Source organism: Glycine max, chromosome 18 (assembly GCF_000004515.6).
Source record: "Glycine max cultivar Williams 82 chromosome 18, Glycine_max_v4.0, whole genome shotgun sequence".
Taxonomy (NCBI): domain Eukaryota; kingdom Viridiplantae; phylum Streptophyta; class Magnoliopsida; order Fabales; family Fabaceae; genus Glycine; species Glycine max.
The window spans coordinates 53,133,255-53,147,254 of NC_038254.2; the positions used below are offsets into that span (position 1 = coordinate 53,133,255).

The following is a 14,000-nucleotide window of genomic DNA, read 5'->3' on the forward strand; positions in this document are numbered from 1 at the left end:
TATCTGTGGATATTCAAATAATGACTCCCCCCGAATCCAAATGTTTTACTAAACTAACGTGCATACTACAATTTTTTAGTAGCTATTTCATTAAAAGTGGGCAGAAAATCAATTTTTTTTTGTTCAACCTCTTGTCAAATTTATTTTAGGTTGTATTTATAAATTTATAATTTGTGTATTCCACCCTTTTTAATAAGAATTGTAAAGGCGTGAAGGATTTGAAGTTTTGCCCTCTTCCTTGCAAAGGAGCTGGGTTTGGGGGATTGTTGGGGATATCAAGCCTCACCATACTACAAATTTCACTCAAGCAGCTAAAAGAATATAAAGAATACTACTTTTTCCCCCCTTGCACTCATTGTATGGTTTATGATTTGTTATACAGCAGCAATTAGGACTGAGCCTGAGCCTGGTAAACTTCGCCTTTCTGACTTACTTCATCTTGATCAGAAAGGCTTATGGATGGATCCACTTCCAAAGTTGACATCTGTAATGAGGGCACAATAGGAGGTTTTATTCTGTGAGTTACAGTCATCTTCAACCCTTGTGTTGTATGAATTGTAGCTCCAGTAGTCATCTCAACCTATGAGAAACAATGATTCAGTCATATCCTAGAAACATCATGGCAAGCCAAGGGCCAACCGATAAATGGGGATGTGTAGTTCATTCTAGAATCATGCTTGATCACCGTTAACCTAAAACTTTATGAAGAAATGTTCAAGCAATCTTTAAGAACATCGTTCTGCAACTTCAAGGTTTTGCCAAAAAATTTAAAATATCCTCGGACTTCATCAAAGCTTGAAAATATAACGACAAAGTACCAAACTTACCGGTGGAGCTCCAACTGCTATTTGAAAGTTGAATCGTCTAACAAGCATTGCGAGTGCTACCACAGTCTTTACAATAAGCATCATATATAGAAGCATACAAACATAAATAATCATTAGTATGAGCAATAGCATTTGCTCACTTAAGTCTCGAGAAAACTGAATCCACTAATGATTTTAAGATTCTCCAACTAGATCCTTGGCAAATAGCATATAACCAAAAAACTTAACAACATAGCAATGAGCATTACCTCGTAGGAAGCAAACAAATCACCTACACATTTCCGTGGTCCGCCACCAAACGGAAGATATCTGAAAGAAAGAATAACAGTATTACTTGCTTGTAAATTACATTATAGCAAAGATAAACTCTTGCCTAATGTAAGACATCATCCTCCTTAACATCAGAGGATAGAAATCATACAAATAGATTAATTCTAAATAACATACTTGAAGTTTTGATTTGTCTCATTAGGACTTGGTCCATCTAATGCCCATCTTTCAGGTTCGAATTTATCAGCATCATCCCACAGTTTTGGACTGCGATGTAGGTTCCAGACAGATATAAAGATATCTTCATTTCTGCAAATAATTAATGATACAAAAATCACCATGGATCAGAAAGGAAGATGTATTGAGAGGAAACAATTATATTATATCTCTTAAGGTTTCCCTAAATTACACTGACATCTTCATCAGAAAAGTTTGTCTTTGGTTTTTCACCTGTAGAGAATCCTGTGTAGCTTAATACTTATGTGGCTTAATTTTAAAAGAGTTTAGCTATAAAGATTCAAAATAGGGAGGTCTGTTTTTCCTCAAGTGATTTAATCAAACCTTTAGGAGGTTAGTGTAATTACTCTATAACCAGGAGCTATGAGTTCACAGTTATGGTTAGTGCTAAAAGAAACTTGAAGATGAAACAAAAAAGAATAAGACTTTTTAAAAAAGACAAAAATTGGCAAAACTATTAACCAGCTAATCAAGACCAAATATTTATTGTAATTACCTCTTTATAGGGTACTCTCCAAGAACATCATCCTCAAGAGAGCGGCGAATTAACACAGGTGGTTGTGGGTAAAGCCTCAATGACTAACAATTGAATATATTTATAAAAGTCAATTACTAGCTACAGAATAACGAGATGAAACATCATGAGAAGTGTGCCATCATTATACCTCATTGATCACTCGGGTTGTATATTTGAGTTTCTTCATGTCTTCTATAGTTGGATATTGATCTCCAAGTACAGAGTCAACCTATGAAAATCATGTATTATTAATATGATAATTGATACTAGGTTGAAAGTTAAGGGGCTGTTAGGTTTGAAAAAATGTTTGTGTTTGCACTTTTAATTACAAAAATGCACCCTATTTTCAGTTTGTTTTCTGTTTCCAAAGATTGAATAGGAATCAGTAAAACAATTTTTTATTGTTATTACTGTTTTCTACACAAATCTTTGAAAACAAACAACACAGTGAAAACAAGTGATATTACCATAATTAAAAGTGAAAATAGAAATCACTTTCTCAAATGAAACGATCCCTAAAAATCTCATGAAACCTCTTCTTGGAGCTTGGACATGACTCTTGGCTCCTGCAGGGAACAAAAAGGAGAAGAAAAATATTCTTGTATTAGTCATTACTGCATTATAAATTAATTCTTCACTTAACTGACTACAAACAAATCATTTTTAAGTGTATACATCTCAATCCGGGGTTGATGAGAAGAAATAACTGCAATGTTCTATCGAACCTGCATTATTTACCAAATTTTTCCCACTTGGTTGAGTAAAACTTTTGCAATGAAAAAAAAAAGGATAATATATTGCGATTCCATATAAAGCAACAGTCAGCCCAACAAGGGATGAGGTGAACAGCTTATTTATTGGGAAAAATCCAAGTCCCACATCAGATATAGATAGTGTCAAGATAAAGTATATAAGTGAAAGGCAACCTTCATCCCATGAGCTAGCTTTTAGGGTTGAGTTAGGCTAAACCCACATTCTAAGATGGTATCAGAACCTATCTTAGATTCATTAAACGAGGTCACCCATCATGAACCTTAAGCACGAATTATTACCTTGGATAGAAGATAAAAGGTCCAAGTTAAAACAGCAGCTGATGTTTCATGTCCAGCAATGAGCATGGTCATTAAGTCATCACGAAGTTGCTTACTTGACACCTACAAAGAGTCATTATTTCATATTTTGCTCTCACATCCAGTTTTTTTTTATCAAGTAAAATAATTTGAGACACAGTTAACATACATCATCTCCTGACGCCAACAAGAAGTGTAGAATACTTGGATCTTGCTCATTCATGTACTCCTCATGAAACTGTAACTCTTCTTCATCCACCATTCTCTGAAAATGATAATGGAAAAATATAAGAAACAAAGACTTATGAATCACAGAACTGTATTTTGATGTAAGACTGGCAATGGCAGCTGAAAATTTATCATATTATAAAATTGGTATTTATTTAACTAACATGGATATCAAAGCATGAATCTTATATTTCCAATGTTTAAAAGAAAATCACCAAAAAACTACTGTATGGCTACATACATAAGAGATACAATCTTTGCTGTGCAGAAGTATGTACATATTCTGGGTAAACTACCAAAGATTCCAATCCATGCTCTAAATATCTAACCATAGAAGTTTTCCTAATCTAACTCGTGAACAGAAATGGAAGCAAGAATACTCAGATGTCAAGTGCTTCAATTTGGATGAAACTTAAATGATGAAAATGGAAGAACAAGCATGTGATTCATTTGTAATGATGGTCATCTTAATCACCAAGTGGTTCCTTGGAATTTGACTTGTGCTAACAGTTTAGGAATCAGGCTCTAGTACCAAAGTTTAGAATAGAAGATAGTGCCAAAGATCGTGAAAAAGATTTCATATTCATGATGAACATAAATTATAATCATAAGAGGTGCAAGAATGTAGACAGCATATCAATATTTACAAGTGCCTTTCTGCAGTGGCATCACATATTGCATACCATCTTATGTGAACCTATTTTGAGAATGCAAGCTTGTGTAACACTAATGACAACATTACCTTGCATATTGCTATCAGATCATCAAGCGTATCATTGATTAATTTGAGAGCTGCATTAACCTTCCTTAGACGTGGTGATACGTCTTTCCATATTGGGATCTCCCAGACTGGAATTGGAGCAACACTTCGATCTTCTGCTTCTCTCAGTACAGTATAAACAGCCTGATATAATTAAATTAAGTGCAACAATATGAAGCTTGTATACACATAACTTCCTTGGCATGAGCAAATTGTAAACTGGAACCGTGAACATAGTACAATACAGAAGGATAAGGGAATATTCCAAAAGCTATACCTCAACTATACCAGTGTCATTTGATAAACTATCAAAATCATAATTGAATACTGCCTTGCCAATGATGTCCAAGGTCAATCGAGAGAAAAGTGATTCCATCTCAACATCTTCTCCATCAGATGCAGCAGCATCTAGCTTCTGGCAGAGCCGATCTGCAGCTTGTCCAAAAAGGCCAATCATAGCTGCTACATACTACAATCACAATCAGGAAATGAAATTAAAATCAAGATAGAGAAGTTATAGCAACCATTTAAGAAAAAGTGAGAATGATGTAAGCAGTAACAAACATCTCTCAACACCATAAAATGAATATATATATATATATATATATATATATATATATATATATATATGATGCTCTATGCATATCATGTCATACATGACATTCTGATGGAGATGAATATTGATTATGGGATCTATGTTTTCTCATTAAATAGCAACACTAACTAGCTTCTAAAATTTCCAAGCAACTATCAAATAACGCAATTGTGCCTAGTTTAATAAGTATTTCCTGGTGGAGATTCCCATTCTCACCTACATATTTTAGCAATTGTTTCTCCAACTTAAGAAGGGAACCCTTTAAATAATGACCTTAGCAGCCAAGAAATCTATCTAGGATATTATTCAAAGTGACTATAAATAAGTCAGTCCAAGAACACTAGAATACCTTCTGGTGCAATGCTGGGACTATAGCACGACGTCTAACTCGCCATATTTCACCATCAGCTGGGATAAGCCCTTTCCCCATTACAAAGTCTAGGATCTCAGCCAAGATACCCTGCACATAAAGTACTAAGAATAACATGCAGGTATGTATGAAAGAAGGGAGAGAACAGAAAAGCAATTGTACAGCAGCAGTCATTGCTGATTGTTGAGTTGATTACCTTTGAATAAGCCTTTGAATTCTCTCTCAATATGTGTTTTGCAATAGAGGGATCTGATACTATTAGAAAGGACTGTAAGACAACCAAGAGAAAAACTCAGTTATCCCCTATACAGTGCCCTTTTGTTCATTGATAAAGTTCAGATTTAAGGGAATTTCTCCCTTTTCCAATGCCATGGCAAACCATAATGGGATTACAAATCACCTACCATTGGGGAACTCCTGAAAACTTAAACCCAAGTCATGCAAATATCATAAAAGTAAGGTCAAGCAAGTATGTCAAACCCCATTGGTATCCCACAAGGTTTTGAAAAAGGGTCCACGACTGCAATTTCGACCTCAACATCAAGGTTCATGGGGTCTCCGAAACCACAAAGTGACTGCAATTGTGGTCACATCGACCCCATTTGTCTGCAATTTCCCTCAATATCAAGGAACATGATAAAATGACGCCCGCAATTTAAAACCTTGTTATCCCACATAAAGCATTGTTTGCAAAGAGAAATAAACTACATTTCAGCTAAAAGAAAAAAGAAAAACAGAACTAACCTTTGGTCCAAAGGTCAACCTAAAAATCCCACCATATGTGAGGTAAAGTTCATACAAGGGAATGAAGAAGGCCACACTTCGAACAGCTTTGATTGACCCTTTTGCCTCAGGAATTTTCGGGTGCTCGCCACCCCCTTCAAACCAACCAAACAAAAATTCCAGAACTTCATTGGGCACCCCCACCTTTGCCAAGCCCTCCATTATTGAAAGTAAACTAGATCAAACCCAACAGAAAAAGAGAACATATAAATAAACAAAAACCACTCTTTGACTAAACCCAATTTAAATTATACACCGCACTATAGTTAGACCGAAATTGAAGACGCATGGGGATGTTAACAACTACCCCATTATTGTATTAACACAAAAAAAAAAGGAAAATTCCGATGGAAAAATGAAAATTTTGAAACTTTAAAGGTTTTTTTTATGCATACCCAGATTTCTGCTTCACGGTGAATTCCCCAGAGGCAATCTTAGCAGACAATGCAGCTCGTCGTTTCTCTTCGAGAATGCGCTCCACTTGTTTTACATCTTCCTCATCCACCGAATTTGGGTCTCTGCCATTTGAAGATGAACATGTAATCACAGAGGAACAAGACCCTCTTTGTGTTGTTATGGAACATGGAAAACAAGAAGAAGAAGAAGAAGAAGAAGAAGTGTTGGTGAGTTTGAGTCCGTTTATGCAAATCTGTTTGGCATGGAAGCGTTGAGTGGAGATTGAAAGAGGAGGAGGGACACGAAGAAGAGCAACGTGGGAAGCCATGGATGGCACAAAAAAAAAGTGTTGCTGTTGTTGTCGCTGAATGAAAAAGTGGGAAACGGATAAGTGTAGCCGTGTAAGCGGTTAATGCACACAGCACAATACTTGGTACTGTGTAGTGTGTAGTGTGTACCGTGTGTAAGCTTCTCAGTGGAATCTTGAGTAACCAACGGTGAACAAGTTGGTTAGATGCTGTTTCTGGACTATTGTTTTGTTCTTTATCCCTTTTTTTTTTCCCGTCTATAACTATGGTTTTGTTCGTATTAGAGTAAGCCACGTTCTTTCTGTTTGGGGGTGTACAATCCACGTTTTTTTGGGTCGAAATGAGTAACGTTTGTATGGTCCAACAAATCTACTTGTATATAGTCAATTTTATATTATAAATTATAGAATATACTTTTTTTCCCTCTACAATATATGCCGAATATGAATCATTCACAATGGATTTGTGCTAATGCTAAGTTGATAACCGAAATAATGTATTGTATCATTCAAGTATAGTGTTGGATGAGCTAGAGTCATTGTATCAATACCTAGATATATTGTTGAATAAGCAAAGGTCTTTACATTTTTTTGGATGAATATAGGTAAAAAAAAAAAAGCTAGCTCCTAAGTGAAAATTTGGATTCCAGTTGAAATAGTAGAGTTTAGTTAAACTCAACTTTATAAACTTAATTTTAATTAAAAATAAGTTTAATATAACTTAATTTATGTTTGAAACTTTCTATGTTCAACAAAAAAGTAAGGAATAACTTCAAACTCAACCTTCATTTTGATGATATTCATGTTTAACTTAAATGCAAAAATGATTTGTCAAACTTATATGCACAACTTTCTATGAAGAGTGAATTTTAATTTAGTTTTCAAACATTAAATCAAACACACTTTAAGTGTTGGATCAAATTTATTATTTGAAATATTGGTAAGTTGACAAGTTAGTCAATGAAAGTAGTGGATATTATATTCCTACAAGAGACTAATGAGTTGGATAGACAGTTAAGGAGATAGATATGAGAGGTTCTAACCTTTGGTATAAAAGGAAAAGTTAGAAGAAAAATGGTTTGTAATTTTATGGACAAGGATCATAATTAAAGTGATGGATGTAAAATTTTCAAATAATCAATTTGTTTTTATGTCAGAGAAGATCTACAAATACATTTTATCTTTTACAAAGGTTGATAGAAAAAACAAAACGACTTACATATAATTTTTATTGACTTAGAAAAAATTTATGATCAGGTGCTAAAAGAAATATTGTTAAAAAACTTTAGAAAAAAAAAAGCTGTTTGCGTGACTTATATATAGGTTATATTATGGTCTTTTTCTATAAATTTCATGCGTCTATTGAGCTACACTCACTGCATATGAAAATACTATAATTTTGAATTAATAACAAGAAATCAATAATATATAATTATAAATAATTCAGTTTAGGAATTTCTCACCCTTTAATAAGAGAAATCATCAACTTGATAGAATATGAAAGAGAAGACAAAGAATAAAAAGTTAAGAAAATTACATTTTTGTCAATAGTGGTGAAAATAACATTTTTGTCATTAAAATAGAAAATAAAGAAGGAAAAAGAACAAATCTTTGCAAATAAAATAACATCTTTCCAATTAAAAATGAAAATAAAATTAATATTTTCTCTAACCATATAATTTCTTAATGTTTTTTTAAATACTAATTATAAAAATTTAGCATCCCTATTTAAATATTTTCCTAAAAACTTCAAAACATTATCTATCAAGCATTGCCTGAAAGGGCTTTGCAGAGTATATGGATTAAAATTGAATCTTATTATGACTTAAATATGTTTTATTCCCTTAAATTTAGATAATTATTTTGTCTTTAAAAAATAATATTTTTATAGTTCCTCAAATTTTTTAAAAAGCTACTTTTAGTCTTTTTTTCAATGTGTTTATAGTTTACACAATTTTTAACTGCCAAAATTTATTTTCTAATTCTTTTTAAAATGATTTTTGAAAATTTAAACCGTCAAAATATTTTACTCGTATGATATAGTGGCCATTTTTTACATATTTTGTTGGTTTTAAATAAGAAAAAAAATAGATGTAGAATTATCACTATTTTAAATTTTAACAAATCATTTTTAAGGAATTTTATTTTTAAAAAAAATATTTTTGATGGTGACAAATTGTGATATCATTAATAAAAAAAAATGAGAAGGACAAAAAACATCTTTTCAAAAATTTAAAAGATTAATAAAAATAAATTCTTTTTTAAAAGACTTAAAAAACAATTACCAGAATTTAAAAGAATAAAAATATATTTAAATTTTTTATTAACAATAAAGTGGATGTACACTATATTCCTCCCCGTTCTCATGACTCTAATGGATTGCCTTAAGAGGGATTAGTCCCTGTGAAGGTGACATGATCGATTATTGATTCTTGATCCCTATTGCTTTTCATTTTTGGATTCTTCCCTTTGATGGCGTGTAGTATTGGTAATTTGGTATATAGTTTTTCTTGGGGCCCTTTACCCTCTCATATGCACCAAAATGAAACATAATCCATTATTTTTATGACATTAATTTCTTTTTATGTATTATCAGTGTTAAATTTTTATACTAGACTAAAAATTATATGATAAATATGACTTTGACAGTATTTCATTAAGTTGCAGTAATTATTGTTATTTAACAAATTTATTATATATAACGATTTGTGATCGATGATAATATTAAAATTATTTATAGTGCAAGTCTATATTTACTTAATATTCCACTGTCGTTATAGCTTGTTCATTTTTAAAGATTTTCTGTATTTTTCCATGGTCTTTACCGCATTACCATTGAGTTATCATCACTTTCAGTTTCACTGACATATCATGACTATGATATCATAAATATTAATTCAGCTATTTGAGAGTTTTTATTAGTATTTTTTAAAAATGTGAGTTTTTATTATGATAATTAATTAATGTGAGTTTTTATTGTCATAATTAATTTAACTTCTCTTTTTATCTATCAATTAATCTACCATTCACTCGAAAATAGAATCTATTAAAGATTCAATTTTTTCAACAACACGACCGTCGTATAACGTTGAGATGTTGTGATGTTTCCAGATTCGACAACGTATATACTTTCACGAGGTGTCTCACTCTTAAAAAGGAAAAATAAAAACAAAATGAAAGAAGACAACGATTGTTTTGGTAGTTTTCTGCATAAAACACGTAAGTTTTAAATTTCTTTACCACACGTTTTTTTCTTTAATTTCCATTTTTTTATATGGTAGAAAGTTTGATTGGTTCAAACGAACTTCTTAATTAAAAAAAAATTGTTGAGAAGTCAGTTTTTGGAAAAATCGACTATTCAAAGTTATATTTTTATTTTATTTTATTTTTCATGCATAATTAAGACTGTGTGTTCATATATGTATAAGCATTCACGAATTATAGCTAATCCAACCTAGCTAGCCTAAATGCTTTGGTTTGAAACTTTGAGTTGTTTTGGTATAACCCAAACCAATCAAATCAAATTTGTTAATATGACAATTTTTATTTTAATTTATTATATATGTTTCTTATATAACATTTTAAAATAAAGCTGGTTGATTCGGTCGATTGCAGAATTTATTGTATTTTATTTATTGGCTTTATGTGCTACGTTGATATCAAGAAGCATTTTTTTTAAACAATAAGCATAGTCCAAATAGTCGAAGTATATTATTCAAGTGTACAATGTTTATTTGTCCATCCAAAGAACAAATATCAAAATGCATATTCTAATAAAAAAATGAGTTAAAAAAAAGAAAAAAAAGAAGTCTTATACAATTATTTGAGTTTATGGAGAACCTTGATTATTATGGTTATATTCAGGGAGTAACATTTTTTCCAATTTTATCCCCACAAAAATTTATTAAAATGGTAAGGAAAAATCACAATTTTTTTAAAAAAATTTAAAACTTTGTTTCCAGAGACCTAACCCAACTTGTTATTGATCAAGCTGGTTCGATTTGAATTTAATAGAAAAATTAAATAAAATTAACTCAATTCAATCCAAATTATTTTGATTAGTTCAGATAATAAATTTTAATTTTATTAAATTCAACTCAAGTTGGGTTGTGAATACTAAATACCCATAAGACTAACAACTTATTTCATTTTTTTCTTTATCAATTGATTGGGTTTTAGCAAATAAAGAAATTATACATTGATTTAACAAGTTAGGTCTATACAAAGTTTGATTAAAAACAATTAATTCAATTACATTTTAGTCAAAAATATATTTAAAAAAAAATTGGATCTAAAAATTCACAATCATCCTAAATAATCCTTAAGATTTTTGAATTTTTTATCTACAAGTTATACACTATCTATACTATTTTTAGTGATAAAGTAGTAATAGTAATCAACTCATTCAAACAAATGCATGTTTAGCAGTGAAAAAAATAATTAATATTACATTAACAAGTTAAAATGACAAATATTTTTAAATTTATTTTTTTCTTACATAATAATTATCATAAGATAGAGGGAGTAAAAGATAGAGCAAAGTTAGCAGATAATTTTTTATATGAAAAAAATAATTTAAACACCTAAAAGAATAAACCAAATTGAACAAATTAAAAGTTTGGATAAATATTAACATGAAAATAAATTAGAGAATAAAGCAAATTAAAAAAGTTAGAGTAGTAAATTACATGAACCCAAGGATTTTTTTTACTTGTTACATTTTGTATATTTCGTTTTGTAACTCTAGAAAAAAAAATTCCCTAATTTGTTGTTTCATATAACATCGAGCACCCTTCTCATTCTCACGCAATTTATCTTTTCTGCAGATTCTTTCAATTTATCATTTTCAACATCTTTGATTCTAACTTAAATTTTACTTTTAAAATAGAAATTATCAATAAATAAAAATAATAATGTATCACAATATAAATTATTTATTATAAATCTAAAATATAATTTATTTTTTGAAAAATTATTTATTTATATTATAGATTTAATAAATCCTATGATCTAGCATATATGCTTATAGGGCAATATTGTTATATTATTTTATAATATAATATTTTATATTTTAATTAAAAATGATTTTAAATTTATACGTTATTAGAGGTAATAAACTTTCATATGTCAAAACCAAATATTATTAAATTTAATTAATTAATTATTGAAATTTCACTTTTAAGATTAAGAAATAGCTTAAAATAAAGTAATTTTTTAAGAACAAATATTGTTACTCTAATTTACTTTAACGAATAGACATTTTTCAACAGAGACAACAAGAGAATGAAAGGCTTAAATATTTATTGATAATTGAAACAAAATGAGTTTTTGTTTCAAACTAATCAATGGCACATGGGAAGAGACATATCGATCGATCCTCTCCATATTTGATGCCATGCATAACAAAATGAAATTAGTATAAAAAGAAAAAAGAAAAAAAAAGTGCTTAAATGGTAACCATGAAATATGATGGAGACATTAAATCAGTTCTTTGAGTTCATGTTCTTCTTCACTGCCTCTGCATTATCTTTGACGTATTCAGCTGATTCTTTAGTCTTTCCTACCACATTATCTTTGGCGTGTTCAGCTGATTCTTTAGTCTTTCCTACCACGGTATTGGCTTTGTTCTTACTGAATTCCCATGCCTCTTGCATTGTCTGCTTTGCTTTACCAGCCATATTTTGAGCACTTGCTGACATCTGACCAGCCACCTCATTTGTCTTGTTAGCCACCTGTTTGAATGTTAAAGATCAATTAGGGTTTAAAAAAAATAGTGTATATATATGAATTAATTTTTTAGTATAAGTGTGAAATATTTAACAAATTAAGTTTTAATATTATAGTGTATTCTTTCTTTCAATTTGGCTTTATTTATTTCAACAATGTCATTAGTGTGAAATATTCACCAAACTTTTTTATCTAGATCACAAATATCTCCCACTTAAGGTAATCACATGTTTAAGCTAGATAAAACTATTATGATCCACAAAATTTTTTCCTTCAAGTATTTAATACAACTAGATACTCAAAACTCAATCGTGAGACTTATGATTAAGTTAAAATAATTAAATGTCAGACAACCTACATATTTGGTGATAGTATTTATCAATTTTATCAAGAGTAATATTTGTTAAAATATCTTACTGATGATTTTTATTGAGATTTATCTTTTTAATTATTTTTTTTCATACACAATTAAACTTGTGACCTTAAAATATTTGAGTCCAATTTCAGTCTAATCAATAACTGATTGGTTAGACATTGGTTGATTTTATGAGTTGGCTACCCTCATGCATTGATACTGTCACTAGCTAGTAATATTACATGTTCCGCTGTGGTGTAAGCCTTGTCTTGCGCTTCGTTCAAACTGTTATTGACTGTTTCACTAGCTCCTTGTGTGGTGCCTTCAGCGGTTGCTGGTCCTTCTCTTGGAACCTACAAATGAAGATAGTAGAATTGGTAAAGCAAAAGATTTTGGAAAGAATATTAATATATAAACTGGAAAATATAATAATTAGACTATAAGCCATATTCAACTTTCTTTTTCCATTTTCCTCAAATTATAATTAATCACACACACATATTATTACATATATATAAACACAAATTTGAATTATTTACTTGGATAGTTCTAGGTGTAGCAGCTGCGAAAACCCTAGGATTCCAGACACGAGTCCTAGCAATTGCTGCTCCAGCATGGCCAAACTTTGGGAGGGATGTGACTAGGGTGAAGCTTGCCATTGTCTTAATGTGTCTTGAAATTAGTTTCTAATTTCTTTTCTCTGTTAGGGAATCGTATGAGGTGTTGTTGTATTGTAAATCATTATGAATATGTATATATAGTGCTCCTCAGCGGTTTGTTCGGGTGACAAGAGTAATTCATGCCCACTAGTGGTAGAAAAAAGATACTCATGATCAATGGTCTTATAAAGACCCAGTCTTATAGGACAGTTAATTAGCTACTTGTAAGGAAAATGCATACCAAAAAGGCAAACTTTTTTCTTCTACTTCTTGTCTTGAAAATAAAAATAATTAAAATCAATGAGTACGCATATATTTTTGTATGGTGTGACCGATATAATATAATCATGGTTATCAAATTAAGTTAACTTCTTAATTCTTACGATTTTATGAGTTTATTACTTATTCCTGTGAGTTGACTTCTATGTTAACTCTCTTTTTAGTATATTTTGGATAGACTAAATAAATTTTAAGTAAATTCGATAAACTCTTGAATTTATTACTACTGAGTTAAGAAGTCAATAAGTTAAGAAAATTATACCAAAATGTTTGAGTTATTTAGTGTGTTGGTTCGGAATCAAAAAACTCTCACATCCAATAGCATCAAACTTTTTTCTCTAATAACATCAAATTCTCCTTGATGGAAATGCTCTACTACTACCATAATATCTGCAAGTTATTATTTAATAGTGATGCATTATTAGACTTAGTTATTTAAGTATTGTAAAATTTATTATTAACTATTTTGTTTTATTATTGAAATGTTTAATTAGTATAGTATTTATAAATATTGTTATTATTTTTATATGTAGTGAACTCTTATAAGTCTACGAATTTAATCTGAGTCAAATTTATGAAACTCTTTTGAATTTACGTAAACTCTCGAATTTGATAAACTT

General features: G+C 30.3%; 2 protein-coding genes across 2 annotated transcripts; both read right to left on the reverse strand.

Annotated features, from left to right (window-relative positions):
* Nucleotides 1-215: 215 nt before the first annotated feature.
* On the reverse strand, nt 216-6,586 carry CYP97C10 (protein LUTEIN DEFICIENT 5, chloroplastic). The gene is made up of 15 exons (XM_003552382.4): nt 6,053-6,586; nt 5,619-5,832; nt 5,071-5,142; nt 4,854-4,964; nt 4,187-4,378; nt 3,892-4,053; nt 3,091-3,186; nt 2,904-3,005; nt 2,385-2,417; nt 2,000-2,080; nt 1,831-1,913; nt 1,275-1,406; nt 1,076-1,136; nt 828-893; nt 216-580 (listed from the first exon to the last, which is right to left on the reverse strand). Exons 1-15 carry the CDS (start codon nt 6,379-6,381, stop codon nt 389-391), a joined length of 1,926 nt encoding a protein of 641 aa, XP_003552430.1. The 5' UTR covers nt 6,382-6,586; the 3' UTR covers nt 216-388.
* A 5,071-nt stretch (nt 6,587-11,657) lies between these two features.
* Nucleotides 11,658-13,145, reverse strand: LOC100796501 (uncharacterized protein At4g13230). The gene is made up of 3 exons (XM_003551632.4): nt 12,982-13,145; nt 12,685-12,795; nt 11,658-12,092 (listed from the first exon to the last, which is right to left on the reverse strand). The coding sequence occupies exons 1-3, from the start codon at nt 13,099-13,101 to the stop codon at nt 11,844-11,846; spliced, it is 480 nt and encodes a 159-aa protein (XP_003551680.1). The 5' UTR covers nt 13,102-13,145; the 3' UTR covers nt 11,658-11,843.
* Nucleotides 13,146-14,000: the final 855 nt, after the last annotated feature.

Coding starts and splice junctions, on each gene's coding strand:
- CYP97C10 (XM_003552382.4), bottom strand. CDS start 6,381: ATGGCTTCCCACGTTGCTCTTCTTCGTGTCCCTCCTCCTCTTTCAATC. Junction 5,833..6,052: donor ACCGTGAAGCAGAAATCTGG/GTATGCATAAAA, acceptor GGTTTGATCTAG/TTTACTTTCAATAATGGAGG. Junction 2,418..2,903: donor CCTTTTATCTTCTATCCAAG/GTAATAATTCGT, acceptor TGTTCCCTGCAG/GAGCCAAGAGTCATGTCCAA.
- LOC100796501 (XM_003551632.4), bottom strand. CDS start 13,101: ATGGCAAGCTTCACCCTAGTCACATCCCTCCCAAAGTTTGGCCATGCT. Junction 12,796..12,981: donor CTACACCTAGAACTATCCAA/GTAAATAATTCA, acceptor CTTCATTTGTAG/GTTCCAAGAGAAGGACCAGC. Junction 12,093..12,684: donor CTTACACCACAGCGGAACAT/GTAATATTACTA, acceptor ACATTCAAACAG/GTGGCTAACAAGACAAATGA.